Here is a 15653-nt window from a genome sequence, read left to right on the forward strand (position 1 = left end):
AATGATTTAAGAACTCTGATCAATGCAATGACAAACCACGCCATGATGAAGGATGCTACTCGCATTTTGACGGAGAGGGGATGGAATTAAGATGCAGAACGAGTTGTACATTTTTGGACTTGGCCAAAGGGCAAGTTTATTTTGCTTGACTATGCATATGTTTGACAAGGGTTTTGTTTTTCTTTTTCTTTTCCTTCTCAATGGTGTGGGGGGGGGGAGATGAGAGGGAGAGAAGATAATGTTTGTCTATTGACACAAAAATTAAAAAAAAAACTGTGACATTCTCTGACAAATATAATTTGCCCAACGTCATGTACTAATAAAGTAGTTGGATGTAGGATTAAACCCAGGGCCTTGCCCCACGCTTCATACTTCGGTTATTAATAAATGTACTCTCTAGTTTGCAGCAGTTGCATCTGATAACATCATAAAGGAGTTACCAGGACAGGTCAGTACTAGGATTGCCAAGTTGATCTCACTTGTTCTGTCTTTTCTTGGTCTTGATGACCTGTAAGGAGAAAGAGAACTGCATTGATCTGGTAGGTGTCAAAAGAGTGCCAGGTTTAGAATCAGAGGATTGTGTTTCTAATCTGACTCTGCTACTGTGTATTTGAAAGTCTTTGGGCAGGACCCCTAACCTCTCTGGGTCTCCATTTCCTTATCTATAAAATGATGGAGTTGGGGGGACCAGCTGGGTAACTCAGTGGATTGAGGGCTAGTCCTAGAGACGGGAGGTCCTAGGTTCAAATCTGGCCTCAGACTCTTCCCAGCTGTGTGACCTTGGGCAAGTCACTTGACCCCCATTGCCTACCTTTACCACTCTTATGCCTTGAAGCCAATACACAGTATTGACTCCAAGATGGAAGATAAGGGTTTTAAAAAAATAAATAAATATAAAATAAAATGATGGAGTTGGACCAGTTGACTTCTAAGTTCCCTTCCAAATCTAGGTTCATGATCCTACATCCTGAGTACAGGCCTTCCATTCCCTTTTTGTTCTTTCTTTCCTTTGTCTGCTTGAATATCTTGCTCTCCATTTTGCAACTCATCCTTAGCTGGAAGCCTGGCATAATATACTCTAGGATTTAGAACTGGTACTCACGGAGAGAGGTGCTCTCAAAGGAGATAAAGTGACTTGTCTGGACAATAGGAGCTGGTACACCTGATGCTGAGATTTTGGGGAAGAGTTCTTAATTGAAGCACTAAAGTAGGAGAAAGATAGGGAGGAACTCATCCTGTTATAAGCACTGCAGTAGGTCTGGTCATCTTAGTCTCATGGATCTTTAGCTGGGAAAGATTTTATATGTTCTAGGGATCAAAGATACAGAGCTAGAAGAAAGTTTAGATGTCATCTTGACTGATTCATTTTAGGAGATGAGAAAATTGAGGCCCAAGGAAGTTCAGCCAGTTAGTGCTTATTATATTCCAGGCACTTGTACCAATGAAGAAAAACAAAAAAAATTCAAAAGGGCAGAAAATGTACAAAAAAATTTGTATATCTAGCATACACAGTGGAAATGGAAGATAATCTTAGAGCTTATACACCTTAGCAGTGTATATATGTGCATGAGGGAAGAGAAGTGGTGAGGAGAATGGGAAAAGGTTCCTAGAGAAAATGAAATTTGAGATGAGTCTTAAAGGAAGCCAAGAAACCAAAGTGAAGAGGGGCAGTATTCCAGGCATGGAGTACAGCCAGTGTAAGGGAACAGACTCAAGAGATGGAATGCCCCGTTGTGAAAAACAGTGAGAATGTCTATGTTGCTGGATTGGAGATGAGTAAAATGTGAGAAGACTAGAAAGATAGGAAGGACTCAGTTTATAAAGGAATTAAAAACCAAACAAAGAATTCTAAGTTAGATCTTGGAGGCCATAGAGCCACTAAAGTTTACTGGGAAGGGGGACAACATGGACAAACTTGTACTTCAGGAAAATTGCTTTGCCATGGGTGGAGCAGATGGTTAAAGCAAGGAGAAACTTAAAGTAGGAAGGCAACTGAAATTATTAGGAGGCTTTTGAAATGGTCCAGGTGAAAGGTGATGAAGGTCTACACTTGGTGACAAAATGTCCTGGGTTCAAATCTAGCCTCAGACATTTCTTAGCTGTATGACACTGGCCAAGTCATTTAACCTTAATTTCCCAGTCTTCACCACTCTTCTGCCTTAGAACCAACACATAGCATTGTTTCTAAGACAGAAGGTAAAGATTTTAAAAAATAGTAATAGGGAATATGGGAAGAAGGAAAAGGTTTCTTTTTGGGAAAATAAAATGATTCTGGATATATTTTGAGATGTCTAAGGAATGTCCGGTTTGTTACCAGAGGAAACTGGCAAGTTAAAATTGGAGCTCAAGAGGGAGGCTAGGACTAGATATCTAGTTCCAGGAATTAGCTGCATAAAGAGTGAAGAATGAGGAAAGATCATTAGATTTTACTATCAAGAGATCATTGATAACTGGAGAGAGCAATTTCAATTGTAGCTATTATAACTTTTGTTGAATGAAGCTTATATATCTTTCCTGTTCAGAATATCATCATAATTTTAAAAAGGAAATTATATTGGAGATTTCTACACTAGGATTATAGGGAGTGTTAGGATGATTTTAAGTATAAATTAGGGACCCAGATTGAAGAATGTTTATAGTTGAGGAAGGAAAGGAAATGGAGGCAGGGAATGTGGATGGCTTCCTCAAAGAGTTTAACTAGGAAGGGGAGAAGAGATATAGGTAGATATAGAACAATAACTAGTGGATTAAGTGAGGTTTTTTAAAAATTGCTTCTAAGTAACAGGGAATTACCCAGGTAGAGATTTGAGATAAGGGATGGAGTGGGAAAGATGGAGGGCTAATCTTCTCTAGAAGATGAGATGAAATGGGATCACTTGCAGGAGAAGAAGTGTCTGGCAAGAAGAGCTATCTCATGTGACACTGGGATGAAGGAGGAAATAGTAGGGGGATGTTTGAGTGATGTGAGATGAGAAGGGAGGAAGAGGGAACTCTCAGAAAATGTTCTCAATTTGTTTGATGAAGTATGAAGGTTTCAACTGAGAAAGTGAGGTGGAAGGAAAATACATGGGAGATTTGACAAAGAATAAAAAGTTTAGCCTAGCTGATGTGGTGAGAAGTATACTGAAATGATTAGAGAGGCGTAAAAAGAATTGCCTCACTGGTAGTGAGGTTCCACTTGAGATTATCTAAAATAAATTTGTAGTGTCACATGGTTTCATGATTTTCAGCAGCACATGAACAGCATCAAAGTTGACAGATGGTGGGAATAATCCAAGGTTTAGATTTGACAAGGCATTACTGATAATAAAACAAGGACAATTAACTTATATGTTGAGGATATTAGAGAGATGGACTGATTCACTAAGAGGTCAAGATAGGGAAAGAGGAAGTACATAGCCAAATGCAAGGATGATGACTTGGGAAAAGTACTGAGGAGTGGAGGGGATTAGAGGTCACAATAAAACTTTAAATATTAGGGTTAAAAATTATAAGGCAGAGAGAAAGATGGAATGAAAAAGATTATGATCAGACAAAGGAATTTATACTTTATGAATATGGAAGTAGAATATAGCTAGATCAAGAGTATGGCCAACTCGATGTATAACTGAGGTAAGTGGAGAGAAGTCATGGACATTTGTGTACATTAAGGAATTGGGAAGTTAGGGTACTTGAGCACTTTCTCTGCCTACCTATCTTATTGACCTTACTCACCTACCTACCTGTCTGTCTATCTTTCTAACCCTTAGTATGGGGGCAGAAGTTGGAGGTAGAGGAATTAACTATGAGCTAGCTAGCTAGTTTTCATTGAGGAATGAAAGAAAAAATTCTGGGGTTTGGTAGATAACAGTTATTAGAATCATGATCTGATGATAAAATTGGATTGAAGAGACAGAGAGAGCTCAACAATCATTCTATAAATGAGGAAACCAAGACTCAGAGAAATCAAGTGACTCACCCCAAAGTCACAAGTAATAAGTGATGCTGATAGGGAGACAGTCCGGAAGTAGCTTGGGAAGCAAGGAGAGGAGAAAGAGAGGTTTAAGATGAAAACTAGTTTGTCAATTATGGAATCTATATTCCAGGGAACATAAGAGAAGGAATAGATAAATCTGGAGTGGGACATAGTAGGGCTAGGATGATAGATATGGGAGTCAAGGAGCCGGCATCTAGTTGGGAACAGGGAAAGTGGTTTGCACAACAACAGTCAAGAGAGTCAAAAATGTTGGAATTGGGGGAGAATATGAGGAAGTGGGGGGCATGTTAACCAGTGAGGAAAAAGTCCAGTCAGTATATCATGGGCTAGAGAGGGTTCTATTGGGAGGTAAGTGATAATTTTATTTAATATCCTTCTCTGAGACCCAATTTTGTGGCAGGTAATGATGTCATGTCCTGTGAGGAACTGAGGAGGGTGATCTCACAATAGGCAGGAGCAGAAGAAGGTATAACCTGGGGCATCTAGTCAGGAGTCAAGAGCTGGCATTAATGAAGTCAGAAGTCAGGAGGTGGGTGGTTGATATAGGGCTTGTTGGAAAGTCTCTGGATCAAAGAGGCCAGAATAGATGACATGGATAAGGGCTAAAGCAGATTTCCCTGATAAAAATCCCATCCGAGTGATTATCTCAAGGTTATATGTAAGTCATATCAGAGGTAGGATTTGAACCTAGGTTTTCTATACTGTCAGTGTTTTTCCATCATATTATGATGCCTCCCAATTATCATTCTATAAATGAGGAAACCAAAACTTAGAGAAATCAGAGACTTTCCCAAAAGTCACAAGTGTGGCAGAGATAGAATTTGAATGCAGATTTTCTTATCTCAAATCCTATGCTATTTCCCTGAATGGTTATGGTTAGTTAATGGATGTCTTGTTTTGTTTTTTATTCACTCACTTCAGTCATGTCCAACTTATTATGACCCCATTTGGTATTTTCTTGGCAAAGTTACTGGAGTAGTTTACCATTTCCTTCTCCAGTTCATTTTATAGATGAGGACTTGAGGCAAACAAGTGACTTGCCCAGGGTCACAACTAGTGTCTGAGGTCAGATTTGAACTCAGGAAGAGGAGTCATTCTGGCTTCCCTTTCATATTTAGTCCCTCTGGGTTATAGCTAAGTATCATTGCTAAGTGTAGTTATGAAGGACAGACAAGGAGAGAGAGAGAGAGAGAGAAAGGGGAAGAGGAGGAGGAGGGGAAGAGGAGAATATGTAATAAAGATGACATTACTGCCCACAAACTTTTGAAAATGTGGACAGGATTTTTTTTTCTAACACTTATCTTCCATCTTAGAATCAATACTATGTATTGGTTTCAAGGCCAAAGAGCATTAAGAACTAGGCAATGGGGATTAAGCAACTTGCCAGGGATGACCCAGCTAGGAAGTGTCTGGCTAGATTTGAACCCAGGACCTCCCATCTCTAGGCCTGGCTCTCTTTCCATTGAGCCACCCAGCTACCCCCTGGACAGGATTTTATGAATAGTAAATGCCTCACTACAGGAGGATGTGGGACATTCCTATTATTGGTAGTGACGCATTGCTTGGAACAGGACACCACCTGCTGGATAACTTACCTAATAACATCAGTTTGTTTGTGTTTTTTTCCCCCAAAGCAAATCCATTTCTTGCTCTGTGGGAAAGTACATAATCTCACTCATAACTCCTACCTTTAAATAACTGTGAGTTACAGATTTCAGCTGTATTTCATCTTGCACATTCCAAACAGACAGCTCAAAGCCGGTGAGTCGAAGCTTGTCTCTTTCATCACACTTTATTTTGGCCCATTTGCCAAATGCCACCACTTTAATTTTTCCTGTATCGTCCTTCACTTCAAATAATGTACATTTGTCTGTCTCGGTTTTCTGCAAAATAAAATCAACATTCCCTCCTTAATAATGCCCATCTTTGTGATATGATCATGGCACTGGCGGGGTAGTCGTAGGAGGGGAAACTTGAAGTAGAATACCTATTTACTTGATAGGGTACGAACTACAGAAAGGTAATTTTAGGCACAGAAAGTAGATACAGATTTTAGTTTTATCCAGCTTAAAATGTATCTTAGAGATGCTCAATTCCAAATTCTTCTGTTTAATTAGCCAAATCCACCCCACCTCTTCTATGTCCAGGTTGTTTTTTGCCTGACTACTGAAGAAGCCAGCCTTCTCAGGATTTCTTCTAGTTTTGACATTTTCCCAAGTCTTCTGGTCACTGAGGCAACAGGTCCCCAATATGTGATATTGTAAACAATACAGGTCCTACCCTGACTCAGACAGAATGTCCTTCCAGGTTTGGTTCAGATACATCTCTGACTCGGCAACCCACGCTGGTCTCGTCTCCTAACAAGTACTTAGTAATCACTTCATATTATTCTATTCAGTTACAAATATTTAATGTCTCATACAAGTCACTTAACCATTCTGAGCTTTCGTTTTCCCATTTGTAAAATGACAATAACTGTCCCAGTTATAGTTGCCTTACAAGGTTTTTATGATCATCAAATGAAAAGGCAAATGACAGTCACTGCTCTAAAGGAGTTCAGAGTCTAATAAAGGAGACAACATGCAAACCTTTATTTAGAAACAAAGTATAGACAACATAAATTAGAGATAATCAACAAAGGGAAGGAACTAGTATTAAGGGGGATTAGGAAAGGCTTCTTGAAGAAGGGGGGATTTTAGTTGGACCTGGAAGGAAGCCAGGGTAGCCAGAAGGGAAAGATGAAGAAGGAGAGAATTCCAGACATTGGAGGATAGTCAACCAAAATACCCAGATTAGGGAAATGTAGCATAGTGCTGCATTCAAGAAATATTATTCAATGTTCCTGAATCCCAGAGTATGTTGGTGAGGGTGGGTTGTGGGGTAGAAGAAGATCGAAGAGATAGGAGAGTACTAGGTTATAAAGGCTTTGAATGCCAAATAGAGGATTTTATATTTTATCTCAAAGTTGACAGGAAGCTATTGTGATTGATCAAATGGTTGGGAAGAGGAATAACATGGTCTGGACTTTAGGAAGCTCAGTTTGACAGTTGAGTAGGGGATGAGCTGGATTACAGAGCGGCTTGAGCTGGGAGACCAACCAGTAGGCTATTTAAAAAAAAATGTTCTTAAAGAAAAAAAATTTAAAACCTTTACCTCCTACCTTTGAATTGATATTATGTATTGGTTCCAAGGCAGAACAATGGCAAGGGGTAGGCAATGGGGATTAAGTGACTTGCCCAGGGTCACACAGCTAGTTTGAGGCCAGATTTGAACCTAGGACCTCCCATCTCTAGGCCTGGCTCTCATTTCATTGAGCCACTCAGCTGCCCCTAGCAAGCTATTTTAATACTCCAGGTGTGAAGTGATGAGGGCCTGGACCAGGCCAGTAGCTGTGGCAGAGAAGACAAGTAGGTATATGTTAGAAACATAATAGAGGTAGAATTGACAGGACTTGGCAGCAGATTGGAAATGGAGAGTGAAGATGGTGGTGCCCTCAAAAGTGATAGAAAAATTAAGAAGAGGGGAGATAATGAGTTCAGTTTTGGACATGTTAATTTTAAGATATCTATGGGGCATCTACTTTGAGATGTCCAGTAGGCAGCTGGAGATATGAGACTGGGAGTAAGGAAGACAGGTTAAAAAAAAATTTGAAGGGGAAGCTCGGCTCAGTGGATTGAGAGCCAGGCCCAGAGATGGGAGGCCCTGGGTTCAAATTTGGCCTCAGACACTTCTTAGCTGTGTGACCCTGGGCAAGTCACTTAATCCCCATTACCTAGCCCTTACCACTCTTCTGCCTTAGAACCAATACACAGTATTGATTCTAAGACGGAAGGTAAGAGTTTTTAAAAAGTGTTTGGTAATCTTTTAAAGCAGAACCCTCAGTGCAACCTGAACTAGATTAAATGTAATTGGGAATATTTAACAAATTAAATAAAAGTGCAATAGAACATAGATAATGTTAATATTTGGTTTTCTAAGTCAATATGTGGCTACAGGGATCCTTATGTGTGTTTTTGTGATCGCTGTTTCTATTTGAGTTTGACACAATAGCTTTAAGGCACTATTATACATTTGTTATTATAGCTAACTGTGCTAAATAGCAGAAGGAGCTTACAGTCTAGTAGGGGGTAGCAACACATACAGAGATAGCCATAATACAAAACAGATTAAAAGTACAGAAAGGAAATACAAAATACTTCTAGGTTAGCTGTTTTCCAAACCCTAATTCTTTGCTCCTCCTTCCTCTTCCCATATTAGTTTCTTTAAACTCTTATCTCGGCCATGAACTTTTCAATAAAATCACTCCAATTGTATGCTTAACCCATTAACCATCAGTTCTTAACACAGACTATGTGAACAGTTATTTATACACAAAGTTAGTATGTTTATAGGAACATTACAGAAGCAAAACACAATTGAATATGGGTAAGTATAGCTGGGAAGCAGCACTTTATTGCTTACTAGTTTCTAAGGAAAAACCTTAAATTTAACTACTTCAAAAGTGGGATGGGTGTCCCTGTGAGAAGTGGATTTAACCTTACTGGAGGTCTGTAAGCAGACAACTGGTAGTTGAGAAAGAGGCTGTTGAGAGTGCATTTCTTTTTAGGTAGAGGTGGATTAGATAACCTTTGAAGTCTCTTCTAACTTTAAGTTTCTGTGACAATTAGAAGTTGTTGGAGATTGTAGCAGTGTGTGAGAGACGAACTCTTGAGTCTGAAGACCAACCCAGTAATTACCCATGTGATTTGGGAAATGTATGCTTTTTTTTTTTTTCTTTGCTTCTATTTCTGTACCTATGGTCTGTAAGATGTAAGCCTTAGACTTGATAATTTCTAATTTCCATTTCAGCTTAAAATTTATCTGGTTTCTAATCAAGTAAAAGTGTCTTCTACTAAGTTTAAGGAGACTTAAATAGTTCTAGAACCACTGATGACTTGTCTAGTTAACCTGTTGAATCTAGTCTAGGGAATTCTGGGAAAGGATCTCTTTTCTGTTTCCTGCCCTAGTTTTTACATCTGTTATATTGCCTTGGAGACCACTATTCAAGATGAAATAAAAAAGTCATTTAATATAATTGAGGCTGGGAACACAGATATAAAAATCATCAAAAAAGTGTGAGCTTAATGAATAAAAGTGGAACATATTTATATTTGTAAGCTAGATCACAGTGGGTAGGAATGCTTCTCCTTAGATCATAAAATGATGAGGTTTTCCATTGTATCTCTTTTGCAGTAATTTGTACAAGAAATTCCTTGGGATGGAATAGATATTGAACATTTATCCTGCTTGTCCCACTTTACAACTTATCCAAACTGACCTTCTTGCTGTTCCTCACATATAACTTCATCTCTCATTTATCTGCCTTTCTACTGCCTGTTCCCCATGCCTACAACAAATTCTCTCCTCATTTCTGCCTTATAAGATGAAACTCAAATATTACCTTCTATATGAAGCCATTCCTGATTCCATTAATTACTGATGGCCTCCTCACAAACTACCTTGTATTTTATCTACTTTGTAATTTCTTACATCTTTATTCTCTCTATATACATATCTATATCTATATACTTGTTGTCTCCTTCAACATAAGGTCCTGGTGAACTGGCACTGTTTCATTTATTATATTTTTATTCCCATACCTAGCATAGCATATGGTTCATAGCAAGCATTCAAAAAATATTCATTGGTTCATTAGTTGATTAATTTAGACCTCTGACCCTAAATCATCTTAATCGACTATTAGTCTCTTCAAGGTTTCTAGGCACTTGGAGCCATAGGTATAGAGAAGAGAAGCTAAATCTGTTGGCATGCCCAATCTATACTCTATGGGAGCACAGTGACCTTACTCAAAGTTTACTCAGTTAATGGCAATGCCTTGGTTAAGTCATATATTTAAGTTGAAATTTTTAGAATATTTTTTCCTCTTCTTACAAAGCAGTGTGAGCTTACCTTATTGATCTCGTAGACACCGTCCACATAGATTCTCTCTTTTTTATCTTTAAGCTTTAAAAGGCTTTGGATCTTTGGGGTCTGAAATGCTTTTCTGATGATGTTTTGGGGGACTTCGATCTCTCTGTTAGCACCCACATCTAGCACTATGGAGTATCTGTTGACTTCTAGGAAACTACTGTTCCAAAAACCTTTTGATATCTCAATGACATTATTTTTGTTGAAGTGTTCCTTGACATTGATGTTGAGAACCTTCACTCGGATAAATTCATGTTCATTTGCCACAGTAGCATGAAACATCTTTTTTGTTCCTTCTTTGGTTTCATACTCAAATATCTGGTTCACTTTGAGCACCTTCACGACAATAGGTGTTGTCTGGGGCCCATCTTCTCTTCCAGTTTCAGGTTCTGTTTTCTGGTCAGGATAAAAGACATCAGAGTAAAGACATGAGCTAACATGCTCCTCTAGGGAGGGACCTTAGCCACTCTGTTAAATACCAAGAAACCAACATCCATACAGCATGAGATAACTGGAATGGAGTTAATGTGAAGCAGGGGAAATTGATTAGGGGACCAGAATTATTTCCATTAGAAGACAAGACTGATAGAACATTCAATAAGATATGTATTTTTTAAGCATGTGATAGAGATAACATCGTTGGCAACTAGATGCCATAACCACTTGAAAATGTGGACAGAACATGGTACATAGTTTATACAAACTTTCATCCTCTTATGAGTATGAAGGACAGAAAAAAAAATTTTCCTTCACTCACACTCTTTCCAGATTCTTCCCTTCAATGTGGCTTGCTCCTATATGAATAGGTATGCCTCTTGAAAGAAATGGCGATAAGCCATCAGCCAGGGACAGGATTGACATGAGGGGCTGAGATTGCTTGTTTTTCTCCATTCTATCCCATCACAAATGACATGCCCTTTTAAGTAGGATAGATTTAATTCAACATTTTAAGGGTTTGTGATGCCGGAATTCATGATTTCTTTTGTGTAAGTATTCCCTTTACTGACACAACCACAATTTTTGTGTTTCAATAGACGGTCTTGGAAAAACGCTCTGGCAGAAAAATAGTTACCACCTGGCAATGCACCTTTCTGAGATGAATAGGCTGTTCCTTGGATAATAGACATGCAGTCCTTTTCTGGACTCTTCCTGCTAGAAAGAAAGCTTTTCCTACTAAAAAGAATCTGCTAGAGTGTGGTCTCTACTGATATAGCCTGTGAGAAACTCTGCACTATATTGAGGTGATAGTGAAAGGCAGTACAACATGGTGAAAAGAATAATAGATTTGTTGTAAAAAAAGAACTGGATTCAAATCCCAGCCTTTCTTATATTAAAAGGGACTCCCCTAACAGTGACTGACAAGTAGAGCTGGGAACAATGAGTCACTGGATCAATATATATTTCAATACCTACCTGAATGGTCATGGATAAGTAATTTGACTTTTCTGAGTCCCAGTTTCCTTATCTACAAAATGGGGTAAAATACCTTTAGAATTTCCCCAATGGACAATGTAAGTAATTCACTTGAACTTTAAATTGCTATATAAAAGTCCATCATTATTCATACAGATCTTTAAGTTTTGTAAAGGGAATTATGTTGATTATATCATTTGAGGCATCAGGTGGTACATTAGTGGATGTTTGTGATGTGTGTCATGGACAAAACAACTTCTTTTGTATGGCTAATCATTGAACACCCAGAGAGGCACAGGATTATCCTGCCTACTGTGAAGATCCAGTCAAGAACTGAAATAGCTACCTGCCTTTAAAGAGCTTACAAGAAAATGACAAAGAAATATCTATGTAGGAAATACAATATATGTAAATCTGCCTTTTCCATTATTTCTGTAATCAGATCCATCCCTAGGACACCATGTGCATCAAGGCCCTTGTCCCAGAAGATTAGAGTCAGATCCTCATTGCCATAACAGGACTTCAGAGATCTGAGCAAAGCAGCAGCTAGATAGAAGGATGACAGTAGCTCCATGCTCTTGTGCTGAGAAAAGCCCCAGGCTCCCAGAGGTATGACTATTTCACATACCTGTCTGAACCCTGGCCAAGATAGTTTTTCTCTTTCATAAGAATAGAGGTAAACCTGTACCTCCCCTTTACTCCCACCCCACCCCAGAAGTGGGCCATGAAATAGAATGGGGAGGTAGGAATAGTTCCAGCTGACTCTTCTGAACCTTGCCTCTAATCTGCCTTTTCTTCTAATACTAACGATCTGTTTTGGCCTAAACCTGAAATAGATTTCTTGTCCTCTGGATGGTTTGCTGAACTAATTCCTTTACCCACTGGTCATTTTATAAGATCAAGTCCTTTGTAGAGGGCTGGAGGCTGAAGCACTAAACTCCAAGAACCTTCTTTTCTAGAAGGCTGGACCTAGACTCTCCAGCTAACTCCATTTTTCCATCTGCATTTTTAGCTTCCTTTGAATTTCAAGGAACATGAAGGTCCAAAAAAAAGCAGACTCCCCCAATACCCCTCTTCTACATTCCTTTTGTGTATCTTGCTTCATTATATTGTAAGCTCCTTGAAGGCAGGAATTGTCTTTCTTTTTCTTATTTATTTAACCAGTACTTAGTATAGTATTAGGCACAATAGGTTTTTAAATAAATGTCTATTGAATTGAATTAAATTGTTGCTGATCCTTCATACTCTGTTTTATTTCTGCTAATTTGGTATTAGCCGTTTATCATTCTTCTAGTAGGGTAATGCACTTTTAGCAAACCAGTGAACACAATCTCTTTTGCTCTTCTTAGGGAGAAGAGAGAGATTAAGGCAAAAAAACTTCCTTAGAATAAAAGCTATCCCAAAGCGAAACCCATTATCCTAGTGAATTACTTCTCATTTCGAAGCTTTAAGCAAAATTTGTGTGGCCCCACTCATAGGATTACAGATTTAGGTTATTTAGACCAATCCCCTCAGTTTACAAAGATTAAACGGGAGGCTTATTTACACGACTTGCCCAAGATCAAACAAGTAACAGATGGTGGGGGCACAATTTGAACCCAGTTCCTAAGATTTAAAGTGTGGATTGTGCTAGATGGCCTCAAAAATCTTTCCCAACGTTTTGTGATTCTGTGAAATTAAAATAAATCTGGAGGACACAGTGTGGCAGGGAGGGAATGAATATTTAAGTGTCTACTATGTACTAGGCCCTGTGGTAAGTAAACACTTTACAGATATCTCACTCATTGCTCATAACAACTCTGGGATAGATGCCATTTTTATACCCATTTTTATTGTTGAGGAAAGCAAGGCAAAACTGAGGCTAACATAACCAGTTAGTATCTGAGGCTAGATTTCAACTAGGGTCTTTCTGGCTCCATGTTCAACATGAAGGATAATATAATAGGATAATATATCTCAAAATAGAAAAGAATCTACCCAAAATAATATGTAACCTTGACTCAGAGATGTCTATGAACCCACAAGTCTCAGGGCCTAGGAAATCACTAACCTCTCAGTGTATCATGCCCACCAAAACATTCCCACCGCTGTTGATACAAAAGAAGCAAGACTTCTCATCTTGTACACACACACATATGACCAATGTGTTGACTTGTTTTGCTTATCTATAATGACCTCTTTCAAAGGATGGAGGAAAGGGATTGTCAGTAAAAAGAGAGTGATGATTAAAAAAATGATAGAAGTTCTTTAACAAGACCATGATTTTAAAAAACACAATTAAAGTCAAGTCCATTATTTTCTTAACCATTTTAATACCATTATTTTCTAAAGCATTTGGGGCATTTGCCTCTTTATGTACTTTGGTGTTTTTCCAGTTCTCTGAAATCTTTCAAGGATCACTGACAGTTTAGTAATCCCATCTAGTAGTGCTTTCAGAACAGTGGATACATAGTTCTGAGCCTAGTAATTTGATCTCATCAGTGGCAGCTATCTGCTGGTTCATTTCAGTTTTCATTTCCCTATTAGTGATTTCAGTTCTAGACTTTCCAAGTGCCAAGATTGAATCCATAAATTTAGCAGGTCCTTTCCTCAATGGAAGTCTTTAAGCAAAGGCTGCATGGATAATTAGGAATGTTGAGGTGGGGTGGCAATGACTGCTTTTCAGGTTAGGGTTGGATGGTATTTTCCAACTCTAAAATCTTGTTGTTCTGTAATTATTTTCCTTGGCAAAGAAAACAGGGCAAAGTAAGAATCTCGCAGTTCTGTCTTCTCTTTTTTGTCTATTATCATCACCTTACCTACCTTAAGTGCTTTTTATGAACCTCCTCCTTTCCCCAACAAATATAAAAAAAAGTCACCCTTTTTTCTTGTCCTTAGGATTCTTCATAAACCTTAGGTTATTCTAAGTAGCATTCCAGAAACTGTTTCATAGAATTAGGTCATGCTTTTGTTACTTGCTTCTATTACTTTTGCCATTTATACATTTCTTTAAAAAAATCTCTATTGGTTAGTGAGTTTTTGTACATTTACATTGTACTCTAGAAATTTTCACTTTTTCTCTTCAATTCAATTAAACAGATTACTTCTTAAGTATCTACCGTGAGTAAAAGCATTGTGCTATATTTTAAGCCCTGATCCAGAAATCCAAATTTATTATAATATAGCATTACTTTAACCAGATGTTCACTTCCCAAATTTACATTTGTCTTCTGAAGCCCTTACTCTTGTAGTTGGGATAGGGAGGAATTAATCAGGAGTGCCATGATCAAATTTCTTCCAACTACATCTTTATTTGGCACCATTTACAAAAGCAGCATCTGTGCTGCTGAGGTCTAACGTTTCTTGACCAGACAGAATTTCATCTGGAGACATGCAGATTTTTGCTATTCAGTCATTTCAGTTGTGGGATTCTTCATGACCTCATTTGAGATTTTCTTAGCAAAGATACTGGAGTGGTTTGCCATTTCCTTTTCCAGCTCATTTTACAGATGAAGAAATTGAGGCCAAGAGGGGTGTGACTTGCACAGGGCTGCCCAGCTAGTGAGTGCCCAAGGCTAGATTTGAATGCAGGTCATCCTGAATATCCTGGGCACTCCTAGTTGTTCCAAATATACATATATTACACACATACAAGTATATATGTGTACGCACACATGGATATCCATGGAAATTTTGTATCTACATATATGTATATATATAGTACATATATATATATATATACATTTACAGATGACATTTGTGTGTGTGTGTAATTGCACTGCAATTATTAAGCTCTCTTTGAGCTTTATATACTATCTTTTGGGTTGTCCTAATTGTATTATATTCATAAATAAGTTGAAAGGAAGGGCTGGCTCATTTTTGTTTTAGGTGGATTGAAGAAGTCTCTGAAAACATAAACATGTGTAGGAATACTTGTCTGGTTTGTTTAAAGACCTTTTGTCCAGGGAATGGATGAGATAATCTCTTGAGTTTCAACAGAAGGTTATGAAAGAGAGGCAGATTCAAAGGAAAAGTAGGAAGATCAAGCTTTGGTTAAGGATGAGATGAGGTGAACAGGATGAGAACTGGAGAGTCAGGCAATCCCTATCTGTGTAAACTGTTCTAATAGGCTCTAAAATGTTCTCTCACTAAGTGAAAAGTCATTTATTATACCTGGTGGGTTTCCTTCGATAGCTTCCTCTTTTTGCTTTCTGGATTCTCCTCAGTTGTTGCTTTTCTTTTCTGGGGAAAAAAAAGTTTGTTGTGATTAGAGAGTGATTACCATAAGGTCACTGATTTAGACTTGGAAGAGACCTTA

At 38.3% G+C, this 15653-nt stretch overlaps 1 protein-coding gene across 2 annotated transcripts in view; it reads right to left on the reverse strand.

The window, feature by feature from the left end:
* Positions 1-202: 202 nt before the first annotated feature.
* LOC123244760 (interferon-inducible protein AIM2-like) overlaps positions 203-15653 on the reverse strand; it is a 44665-nt gene continuing 29214 nt past the window's right edge. The window contains exons 4-7 of one of the 2 annotated variants that reach the window (XM_044673355.1): positions 15509-15577; positions 9926-10339; positions 5665-5859; positions 203-508 (exon numbers count right to left, since the gene is read on the reverse strand). In XM_044673355.1, coding sequence (XP_044529290.1) covers positions 476-508; positions 5665-5859; positions 9926-10339; positions 15509-15577 — 711 coding nt within the window. In that variant the 3' untranslated portion in view covers positions 203-475. Of the gene's footprint in view, positions 509-5580; positions 5860-9925; positions 10340-15508; positions 15578-15653 lie in introns of those variants that run through there. The other variant, XM_044673354.1, reaches the window with a different exon arrangement.

This window comes from Gracilinanus agilis, chromosome 4 (assembly GCF_016433145.1).
Source record: "Gracilinanus agilis isolate LMUSP501 chromosome 4, AgileGrace, whole genome shotgun sequence".
NCBI classification, from domain to species: Eukaryota; Metazoa; Chordata; class Mammalia; order Didelphimorphia; family Didelphidae; genus Gracilinanus; species Gracilinanus agilis.